We start from the raw sequence: 12,085 nt of genomic DNA on the forward strand, positions 1-12,085 counted from the left end.
ACAAGTGGAAAATTTTTCACAGTGAGAACCTTTAAGTGGACCTTTAAGATTCAGCTGGACAGTGTGCTGGGACATCTAGTCTAGGTCATGTTTTGCCAAGAAAGGTTGGACCAGGTAATCCTTGAGGCCCCTTCCAACCTGGCATTCTGTGATTCCATGTTGTATTTTAAAAAGCCAAAGAAAATGAATGCACACACACCATCCAATTGTCCTTTTATATTTTTATTTGGTGTTAAGTAACTCCACAAGAAAACAAAATCAGTTACTCTGGTGTACGTGAAATCAGAACAATACAACCACTTGAAGCAAAAAGTAGAAACAAATTTCAGCCCAGGAATGGAAAACTGATACTTCAGTGCTATGGATATGCAATGCGCTTCATACCACAGTGCGGTTCAGCGTATGCCAACCTTTAATGCTGCTGTTGTTGTTGTTGTGTGTGTTTCTATCCATACAGAAAAACTAAAAACCACACTTCAACTCTTACCAAAAGCTTTAGAGCTTCAGCCATTAAACTATGAAAACAAGTAAAGACAATTTGTTATTGCCCAAGCTCAATACATGATTTTCTTCTCCCCAAAGGTGCTGGTGTTGTTCCACGCCACTGTGTAACAACAATAAGCAAACCTTTGTTGCTTTGAGCCCTTTCTTACCAAAGAAGCAGCTCTAGCCAAAATCAACTGAGCTGAAGTTTGTGTTTGAAATATGTCCATTTGGTCATACCTTGTTCTCGTATTAAGTTCTTTTCCATTCTTCACTGTAGTGATGTGAAGAACGCATTTGTAAAGTTCTCTTTTACTTCCAAGTTACAGTTAACTAGCTCTCAGTGCAGGTGCTAAACAACCTCTCAAGGAAGCTCCAGAAGAAAGTAAAATATATAAAAATCTATCTCAAGTCTGCAAATAAATTAAGAAAAGAAACTGTAAAGTGTCAAAAGATTCGTTGTATGAATGCAAACCCTAAAACATCTTCTAAGAGGAGGACCAAAAGTCCCTGCGTAAGGACAAACCGAGCCAATTTTAAGTAAGGATCTCACCAGCAGCACTGTGCAGACAGCAGCGCAGATTTCCAACAATATCTTTGAATTCTTACTTTATCAACTGAATAAAGGCAACAAAACTCAGTTACTGAGAAAACCTTTCCAGCACGGAACATATTTCAAAGGCAGTTCAGCTCACGTTTCAAACAGCTGTAGTTCTCATGAGGTTTATTGCCTGGCAGAATTAATGGTCAAGCTTTTTAAGTCAGCTCTTCCTGATGGTACAGACATGCTGCTATTGTGTAGACGAGTTAGTTGGTGTTGGGTTTTAAACTATGAGTTGGTAAAAACTTAGAATGTTTAGTTTTGCAAATATTGCTCCTCCTGGCTTATCCATTTTGCATAATGTGTTAAAAGCACAAGGAGTCGATAAGTCTTGTACAGATGCAACTCAACAACGTATCGACTTTCTAACTTAACAAAAGAAAATTGAAAAGCAAGTCACATAAAGCAACAATCACTACTGCAGTCACACATGTATGCGCAAGTCACCGCGGCCCCTGCCCCCCCACCCCGCCACACACACAACTTGCCCCACACATCCTCTCAGAAACACAAAATGAACTACAAGATCTACTAAATCACAGCCACGACAGCAGCTAACTGCAGCAGCCACAGGATTTCTTTCAAGTGAAGCACCGACCCTCCACGTTACTTAAAACATTGAACACTCTGAGCATTTTAGATCATTTCAGCCATTTGGGCTCGAGTGCAGAGCAGGATGCTTTTGCAGGTTACATGAATGCCATCATCTGCAACAAGACAACATTCTCAGTACTCGTTACAAGATCCACAACAATCCACACATCACTCCAGTGGTTTATGATTTTTTTGGTGTTATTGTTCAACTTCTGCCCCACGTTGGAAAATTGCTAAAAAGGACAAAAAAAAAAAAAAAAAAGAAAAAAAAGGGGGGGAAAAGATAAGCCCCACATTGCCTCCATACCTACAAAAAAAATCCTTGGCTTCTCCAGTTAGCAAAAACACAAACCATGGTGTCCTCAGTGTTGGTTTGTGGGAGGGGGGGATCAGAGGATAGAAAACACAGTTTCTGTAAGTCTCTAAAGCACAACCCTGTTGTTCCTACTTCAAAGTTATGAGATTTACTGAATGAAGACTGGACAAGTCATTCATGCTTTTCTCCTGCATTCAGAAAGGCACTGATAGATTACAGTGTTAAGTATTTATCTCCCGGTTCTTAAAGAACACAGCCTAATGTGCAGAAAGCAGAAGTCTCTGAACAGCAGAAGTAGCTGTAGACACTGCGATGCTAGGAAGATAGTGTAGGGCTACAGTTACAAATGAAAATAACTGCAATTAAGATGCAAAAAAGCAGTGGTACTACTAAGACAAGCACATGCACATCCATTCTTGATTTGACAACACAATCTAGTCTAGTTCAAATAGCCAAGAATTTAACAGGGGGACTTGGGGTGGGGGTGGGGGGAGGAAATAAAATCTTCAAGAGGACAGCTGTGTCCTCATCTATAAAATAAGCAAGAAGAGAAAGATAAATACACATCTGAATCCATTAACTGAAGAGGAAACTCAAGTTGTTGTTTTAGAGCTACAGACCCTCAAGAAGAATAGTTTTCCATCTTACGTTACTTTTAAACCATCTGTTCTACTCTGCAGTTTTTATAGTTGAGTTCGGGAAAAAAGCTCCTCCTCACACGGATCAGCCCATTCACTTCCACCTTCCGAAGCTGTGTCTGCAGAGCTGGAGCTATCACTGGAGTAGATCTTCTTCCTGAAGCCATTTGGTTTTGCCTCAGCATTTATATCATCGGCACATCTTGCTTCATAAACAGAAGACACCTAAGGATTTAAACTGACAGTGTTGATGGGGAACAATACAGAACACGCTTCTCTCTGGGCTGAAAGGTGATACAGTTCTGTAGCTGCTCAAGAGAGATGTCACAGCTACAGGGCAAGTCCTTCTCTTTCCTGACTTAGTCTGCTACATTGAAAGGACTGCAGAACAGCTGGAGGAAAAAAGGGGGATTTTTTTTTCCTATTCCTTAATTTCAGGATTTGCGTATAACAGCAAGAGAATCAAAAGTGAACTCAGAAGGCATCATTAGCACAGGTCATGTTAGAAAGTCACTGTCAAACTCATCTAGAACATTTGGTAGTAAGTATTAAGTACCAAGAAAACCCAGTGCAGATCTCACTGAAATTCAAGCAAACCCGATGTATTTTCAGCTGCATGAGTAAAGCGATAGCAAGCATGTCCTGGTGTAAATTTAAGCACTAGCATCACTATGAAGTTTAAAAGTGTATCAGTAAGTGCATATGAAATGTTTTCCCTACAGAAAACCCAGGGGTGTTCTGCTCATGAGCAGGACAGAGTTCAGCATGCATTAGTTATGCCTTTAGTTACGGGCTCCATCAGCCCGCTCCAACTTACTGAAATTAGAAGCTGAGGAAAAGAAGACTTGTGCTTAACACACATGACAAGCAAAAGCCAAGTGTTCCCAAAGGAAACCGAGTTTGTTTAACTACTAGAAGTACAACTGTGTGTACGAAGGGCTGTACTCCCCAAAGCACAACACTTCACAGGATTTTCAGAAGGATGCTCAAGATGCAGAGGAGATTAGAAAAGCAAAGTAAAGAAAGTAAAGCTTTGGAAGGTTTTTGTAGGAACTTCATTTGAGGCCAGACTGAAAAGTGTGATGGAAGGAAAGATGTAGTAGCACACTCTTATGAAATAAGCAAAAAACCTCCTCCCCCAAACCAATGCCAAACTTACCATATTAAAATCTAAAAGATGTTCATCATCATTGGATGTTTCCTTTACATCTGCAAATTCTCCTACACCATTCTCTCCCTTGGCATTTGTGTAACACTCTTACATTGTGTTTGTGGGGGTGTTTCAGAGGAAAAAAGGAGAAAAAACAGAATTGAGGAACACTGTTATTTAGTTAGCCAAAATGAAAGCATCTCGAGAAGTATTCTTGTAATTCACACTACAGATCACGTAACTTCTGCTTGGGGGAGGATTTTATACTCTGATATCCTTACAGAGATAAGCATAATACCTTAGGGAAGCTGCATCAAATCTTACCTGGTTAACCAAATAATTAAAAAGCTATGAGATCTAAAATAGTAAAGTACAAAGAGCAAGAATTACTTTTTTATTACAAATGCTTCAGTACATTTTTACACTGCACAACATCCCAGACCGTGCCTGTTTCTATTCCCATCCCAAATATACTGCAATAGTAGCCTGATCCTGACTGAAGCTCAAAAAAAAGTTGATGTGAGCATCTGTGGTTTCTACTTACCAGAGTAAAATTCCATATATAATATCAACATGTATTATATAGATGTATATGGATCTCATGCATCAATATCCATATATAAAAAAAATACCCATACAGAAAACTGGATACAACTAAAGATTTGTTAAATAACGTCAGTTCTAAGACTAAAGCTCTGGTTTTGCTAACCTTAAGTCTAAAAGAGGAAATCCTTCACAGAAATTCTGCCACCGTATGAGGCAGGTTCTGGATTTGACTATTCTGTACTGTGTTCCTCTGAGGTGGTGAGGTGATGGAGCACAGGCAGGTTACGCTGGTTCACCAGTAGATGTCAGCAAAAAGATGCCACAATTCACTCACAGGATAACTGAGTGTGAAATATGTACTCAACGCGAGTCACTGCACTTGCTATTAGACCAATAATGTCTCTGCAATTGTCACCGTGCAAAAAAAAAAAAAAAGTACTTGACAAAAGGACACTAAATATCTTCACTTTGTAAATACTGAGCTTTTTCTAATACAGGAGGTTCTGTAACCAGTCAAAGACCCGTCGGCAGCGATCTCTGCTCTTTCACTGTGCAAGCACATTTCTGTAGTTGGGAAAGGTAAGGTGTTCTTGAAAGTCAGGTAAGATGTTCTTGAAAGTAACCCAGACTGTCCTAAACCCCAATGTAAGGGCATTCAGGCACTGAGAACATCGTTTAGTTGGCAGCACTTCAAGGTACGCTCCAGAAATAGTTCAGTAATAACTACTGGCTAATCTACTTCCATATTATTAAGGAACCAGGTCTGTTCAAGTTTCTTGCAGTGAGCCACAAGAGAAAGCATCAGACAGCCTGAACACCAGCTGTGTAACTGTTCTTGTTTAGCTTCTTGCCTTCTCCCCAGAAAAGGTAAATTGGTATGCAGGCAAAAAATAAGAGCTGCCTGGATTCTGCCTGTCCCCTGCAAACCTGGGCCCAGAGCAGCTGTCAGATGCCAGGAATTGTTTGCTGGGAGGCCACAGGGAGTGCTGGAAGCACCCCTGCTTCCGCTTGCTTGCTAGCAACCGCCTACCCAGGCTGGGCTTGCTGACTGTGTGGGACAGAGGAATGCCCAGACTGTCACTGGGAAAGGAGTGGCCAAGGGGCAAATCCCTCTCCTTCAGAGCTCAGGAGGAATTCCATACGTTCCCTGAATAACTGGCATGTTATTTACGCAAACCCATAAAAGGTGTTTTCACATTCTTACAACCTTAGCTACCTAATAAGTATTATCTGGGCTGAAACCTATTCAGAAATGTAATAAAGTATTTTCAGAGTCAGAGATTAATATTCTATTTACTTAATTCCAGGCTCTAGAATTAAGTATATTTTCATAAATGTTAAAACTATTTTAAAAGCACTTTCATTTAAAAACTATTTAGAAGCACACTAGGTATCTTACAAATGTAGCTGAAGCATCCCAGTTCTCTCCCAGGTAAGAGAATTTACTGTGAAGTGTTTGGGTTTTTTAAATACCAGTAGTATTTCCCATTCGCCTGCAGCAATCCCAACCCATAACAAAGAACATTTCATTCTAACACAAGTGCAATGTCAGTTCAAAGAGGCACAGCTGCTTACCTTCACACTGCGATGCAGGAAAAAGGGGAGAATAGAGCGCCTTTTCCCACCAGCATTGCTTTTCCTGGCTGCCACTCATTCTCTGCAGATTAGTATTCAATATAGGAAAGTGTTTAGACAATAATCACACTTCATTATGTCATAAATAATATACTTACATGTAAGTAATACTCTGGTATTACAACCAATTTGCTAGGTCTGATAGGTCACACTGTTCGATTCCTAATACTAATGGGAAAGGGCTGTCAAACTGCCATAAGACATCCATTATCTGAATTCTTCCAGCCAGTATGAACCCCACATGGGGCTTACATTCTACCCATATAGAGTTATACAGAAGAAAAAGATGAATTCCAGCCCTGTACTAAGTACAAGAGATGAGAATACAGTGAAACAACATCCGTTAACTTGACAAACAGTTCATGTAGAACAAAACAGAAAAGTAACAAATAGCAGCAAAATGTCATGTTTAAAGCCTGGAAGGGTGAGTTAGAAGTACTATTAGCATCAATGGAATGACAGAAAATGAAACGAGAGAATTAAATGTGCCAACATGAGGAAAAACTGGTTATGAGAATGAATAAGCTAAAAATAATCTCGTTCTACTCACTCAAAATGCCTAAACACCTTGCCCTGTATTTTAATGCTAACTTAAGTTTATTAGACCCATTTCCTTGCGGATTTAATGGACATGGCTAAAACACCAAATAGCAAAAGCTTGTCACAACAGCCACGTCCCTAATGTTACTGCATCTGTGTCAACCCCATTAATGTCCAAAAGTTGGTGTCAGCTTCTAACACCCCCTACAGATTTTAGACAGAATGACTCACAAATTATAGTGCAACAAGCTACTAAAACCACTAACGAGGTTCAACACTGAATTTCTATGCAGCTTCCTCCTCTGTAAACCTAATAATATTTAAGCATGGAAAATTAATGAACCCCCTTTTGCTCCTCCTTAAGCTACTGTAGAACTACACACCTATGGAACCTGAACTTACAAACACCACTTAAAGAGAAACCCCTCACAAACCAAATGAGCAACTCAAGAGTGTTGCATTGAGAAGCATGTGCCAGAGTCAACTTTTCTCATGTAATTGTGCTATAATGAATACTGAATGCAGCCCTTAACACCAAAGAACAGTCCCTTTCGGAACCACCCTCCAAAAGCTCAAACCTCAGACTTCAGGGAGGGGAGTTCTTAGAAAGTTAAACCATGGAAAAGAAGGGAAAGGGGAGGAGAGGAAAAGCTCAAGGGTATTTGAAGCAGGTCTTGGTAAGAAATATGTGCATTTACAAATAAATTCAATCATGGAAGCCTCACTCTGCTGCTTACTACAGATAAAGGCATGTAAACTCCACAGGCCCAATGCTTTATTAACTTCAAAGCTTCTTGCCTGGCTGGTGTCACATCTGCACAGGTGATAAGCTGGATGAACCACAGCAGGTTACAAGCAAAGCCAGCTTGAGCCTGGCAGGGTAGCACAAGCAACAGGCTGCTAAGCCGCCATCAGAGCCTATGTGTCTGCTGCAGGATGGCTGGTGATAGAGCTGGTGCTGGCTGCCTCAGTTCCCCCATCCTTCCACCACTGCCTCAGCACCGTAAGAGCTAGAGAAGGGCAGTACACATCTCCCAGCTGAATGTAGCAGCAGCCCAGCAGGACCAGTTTGAGCCCAGATATGGCCCACTTGCACCCACATTGACCCTTGTGACAGGTCTTACGGCTGAACCAGCATTAAGGTCAGATGTGCAAAGCATTAGGTATGGATGCAGAAAGACCTGCTATCCATGTGGAAGCCATGTGGGGGTTTTGTTTGGGAAGGGATGAAGGGCACGAGCTGATGTCCATTTATACGTTCACTGAAGGAAACTATTCTTTCCTACAGTTGCTTAGATGTTTACTATAGTTGCAGAGTCTGCCACTGTGAGAATTTCTGTGAATTAAAGAAAACTCCCAATTAGTGAATACAAAATAGCAACTCCAGAATAGTAACATGACTCTATCCTCCTTTGTTGGCATTCCTTCCCTTTTAAAAAGGCATTTTCAAGTCATGCTTCCTCCTCCTCCTCTCTCACACATACTCACATACACTTCCAGTGCTTTATGAAAAGTTGTACTAAATTTTCCAGCTAGCCATGTAAATAGCTGTTATTCTCAAGAGCTCTGGTATTAGAAATTGTAAGTGGAAGTCTTTCCTCTCTGAAACTATTCATATTTGCTTTATTTGTGAAAGTAGAGCTCAAAGACAATAAAGCAAACCCAACTGCAGTGCTGTTTCACTCCCAGTCTTGCTACAGGTCTGATGGAACACTGACAGCCTTCCTTTCTTGTTTTACAGCTAGACATATGGTAACTGAGGTTGCTCTTAGAGCCTTCAGTTGAGGCAATGTGAAATCACTTCAGGGCGTCAGCACTCAAAAACACAAACACCACTGTAATGTTAGAGCTGGGCAAGATTCTCCTGCCTCAAGGCCTGGCTGATTAAAACCACAACTGTCCAGGAATTTTCAGCAGATTTGGGTCAGAATTGTGCAGTTACATGCAGAAACTAGGACTCCAATTCTGCTTCTGTCTCCCTGTTACCTCTCCAGTGGTGAGAGCTAAGACAACAGCAGAAAAAAAAATAATTGTAAATAACTGTGGTGTCTGCTATTGTTTGTATAGAATTTTGGAAGAATAAAATAGTATCAAAACTTGAAATAGCACTGATATGTCTTTCATTAGCATCTAGCTCATATTTGTTCCTTCCAATATCAATTTACATCTGTCTTTTGACATGAACCTTCTTAAGAACTTCATACAACAGCTGGGCTGTCCACTGAGGTCTTTCATCCAGAATTTCACTTGCAAGTCCTGGTGTACCAAGCAACACTCATCCTCTGCAAACACCAGGACAAACACTTTCTAAAGGAATAAAAGCAAGCATTAGGGATTCCTCCAACTAAAAAAACCTCAACCTATTGCTGCTTCAAAGATCAAATTACAATGAAACGATTCTGTAATCTAGCCAGAGTATAAAGCAGCTAACCAGAAGGTGAGGTCTGGTGAGCGTAAATGGGTAACAACCATTTTAAACAGTGTATCTGATCTCCAGCATAGTGATGGAAAAGCAATTCAGTGTTTTAAGATACAACTGAATAAAAGGGAAAACATGCAGAGATGTGAAAGATGTTTCCTGCCCCATGAACGACATTCCCTACAGCCAATGAGATTTTTCTTTTCCACGCATATATCTGAAATAAAGCAGCCAGGGCAGATCATTGTTTTACACAGACCTATTGTATTGCTGCTTTCTTTGCAAACCTGCTGCAGACAGCAATATGTAATTCCTTAGCTGATGGAGCTGTATTGCGGGAATGCAGCAAAACATCATATGGTTTTGACCTGTGGAAAAGGACAAGCTGCTCTGGTGGGCCCTACCACAGCACGTGTCTGGGAGCAGCATTTTACCATTGACCTGCGCAAAGCAAAGTACAGCATGGGATGTACCCAGCACCACAGTTTTCACCTGTGAACAGCAGGCAGCCAAATAAGTGGGGGCATTTGAGTGGTACTACTGGTTTGCTGACAGGGCTGAAGTTTAACTGCGGCTTCTGTATAACAGGACGTTAAGACAACTTTTAGGAATATCTTTGCTAGAGGCTTTTAGGCAGGCGAGGAAGCAATGACTACCAAAGCTGGGAAAGGCCAGGTCCAGAAGTATGAAATCTGAACCCAAGACCCAATAACAGAACAGTTAGGGTTGGAAAGGACCTTAAGATCATCCAGTTCCAACTCCCCTGCCATGGGCAGGGACACCTCACACTAGACCATGTTGCCCAAGGCTCTGTCCAGCCTGGCGTTCAACACTGCCAGGGATCATGAAATAATTTTATAATATGATTTTAATTATAAGCCTGGTACTGCCCTGAATGATAAGTGCCTGGTTGATAAGCTAAGGAACGAAAGGTAAGAGAAATTCAGAGGGGCCAGGAGGGTGGGACTCCTTCCCCCGACCCCTTCCCCCCCTCTCTGATGTATACACATGAAGGGAAAGGGAAGCTCATATTGATAGATTCAAAAATAGATAATTAAAAAAAAATCACAAAACCCAAACAACAAAAAACAACACAGGCCTTTCCCCACCCCCAACCCCCTGAACTGCAAAGTATTTCTATTTTGTTACATATATATATATCTCTATATCTATTTCTCCTCAGGTTAAGAGCTTGAGTGCGCACTGAAGTAGTTCATTGGGCATTTACTTGTTGGCAAAGGTAACAAACAGCTTCATTTTGCAACTTCACATGAATTTCTTAAGACAGCATTTATGAATGTGCAACACATTTTTCTCCACTAAGAACTGGTATAGGAAGTACTTAACAAATTCAATCTTATCAACAGTCTGCATAGGGGAAAATACTGCAACAACTTTTTTTTGCAGTTCCTTAACTAACCATTTTACATGAGGCAGTAATCATTTGTGTTGATTTCCTTGCTTCCATCACGAGTTCCTCCCTACAGTTACAGGCAAAAGTCCACTGCAAATGCATAGGGCAGGTTGGTCACCTGCTCACTAGAACAATTGCACTGGTCAGAACTTCATTCTTCAAGCAGAATTTATGCAAAGCATCTTCTCAGAGCTGGAGTTTACAGTTCTAAGGACCATCTGCCCAGAGATCTTGGAAAAAGGGCACTTCCAGCATTTTGTGAGAAGTTTTATCCAATTTTCCATCTACACATCTAAGTAGCTGTTATTTTTAATCTAACTTGATATCCCTTTCAGGACAGACTGTGAACTTCATATACTGATTTGAAGACACCACCACTGAATATTTTTTCTTTCAAAGGATCGAGGCAGTGACGAGTTTTGCAGGATCTTAACAGAAGCGGTACTAAAGCCTCATTATGATCTGAGTATTATCTGCAGTGTTACAATGGGCAGTTTCACAACCAACTGCAGAAGTAAAAGTCATCGTGATCTGTAAGTACAAATTTCTTTGACTCTGCTCTGCATCCCCTCACTATCAGGAAGAATACAAGAAACACGTGAATGATTTAGCAATCAAAGCAGCAACAAACCCCTCTGAGTCACAGGAAAAAAAATAAACAAATTACATTTATTTTATTGGCTGACTTGAAACTTTCTGGTTTTCCCCATGGTTTTTATCCTGTCATTGTGAATTCTGTCTTTTTAAGGTTCCTCTCACATGAGATACTTCAAAATCTCAGCAAATTAATGTCTTACTAGTGACAAAGTTAGAGCTCCAAGTCTCTGTAGGTGTTGCCACCATCAGCATTTTGTCAAGAACTGTGTGGTTCAAGCCTTTCTCAGTCAGCCCCCAAATTACTCTCCTCTACAATGAAGTATTTTGCTTTCTATGTGGATACTCTACATGCTCTTTAATGTTTTTTTCCCACTTGATTCTCCTGATCTTAAGGCAAAAAGCAAACCCCTCTGAATTTTGTCTCTCTCTTGTCACCACCTAGGCTTATGGCAGGTTATCTCCTACACTACTGACCTCAGAACCAATGTGCGTAGGACACCCCTCCTTCTCCTCCTCTCGACAGCCCTTCATAAAGGGGTTGTACACTTACATTGCATTACTCCAGTCATGCAAAGTACCTCACCAAATCTAGTATGTCAATTCATCCATGGGATCCATAAACGTGCGGTTTGCCAGTAAGACCTCCTCACCCACAAATGTACTGTCCTAGGCACATTCAGTCCTTGAAACTTTGGTACCAATCCCAGCAAAAATCCACCAGTCCCTTTATGTCAAAGACTCGAGAGAAAAAGCATTTTTAGGGCACAGCTACTAGATCAGAGACTGTATATAATTTATTGACAAGAGATTCAGCATTGTTATATTCAGAGACCATTAACGGCAGCAGATTGTGTACTTACCCACAACTCCACAGACAGACAGTAAGAGCATTTACTTTATGTCAGAGGATATTTTTTAATGGTTATAGGGTTTCTTTTGTTGTTGGTGGTGGGGTTTTGGCGTCTTGGTTTCTGGTGTTGGTTTTGGTAGGCTTTTGTTTTGTTTGCATTTCTTGTTGTGTTTGTTTTGTTGTGTTTTATTTTCTTTAACCTTAACACTACATTTATAATTATTCACTTTTGAAGAACTTCTGCAGGAGCTATCAGCAAATTCCTGCTGCAAAATCTGCTGTAATTCTGAAAGAGGTGCTAT

General features: G+C 40.7%; 1 protein-coding gene across 7 annotated transcripts in view; it reads right to left on the reverse strand.

Annotated features, from left to right (window-relative positions):
• Nucleotides 1-206: 206 nt before the first annotated feature.
• The window catches only part of KIAA0232 (KIAA0232 ortholog), a 68,074-nt gene continuing 56,195 nt past the window's right edge, over nucleotides 207-12,085 (reverse strand). For all 7 annotated transcript variants that reach the window (XM_061379886.1, XM_061379885.1, XM_061379884.1 and 4 more), the window contains 3 exons: nucleotides 5,904-5,985; nucleotides 3,792-3,889; nucleotides 207-2,857 (listed from right to left, as the gene is read on the reverse strand). In XM_061379886.1, coding sequence (XP_061235870.1) covers nucleotides 2,678-2,857; nucleotides 3,792-3,889; nucleotides 5,904-5,985 — 360 coding nt within the window. In that variant the 3' untranslated portion in view covers nucleotides 207-2,677. The remainder of the gene's footprint in view (nucleotides 2,858-3,791; nucleotides 3,890-5,903; nucleotides 5,986-12,085) is intronic.

The sequence above is a fragment of the Neopsephotus bourkii genome, unplaced genomic scaffold (assembly GCF_033783945.1).
Source record: "Neopsephotus bourkii isolate Nb327-2 ecotype Australia unplaced genomic scaffold, CSIRO-AGI_Nbou_v1 NB_1780, whole genome shotgun sequence".
Classification (NCBI taxonomy): Eukaryota; Metazoa; Chordata; class Aves; order Psittaciformes; family Psittacidae; genus Neopsephotus; species Neopsephotus bourkii.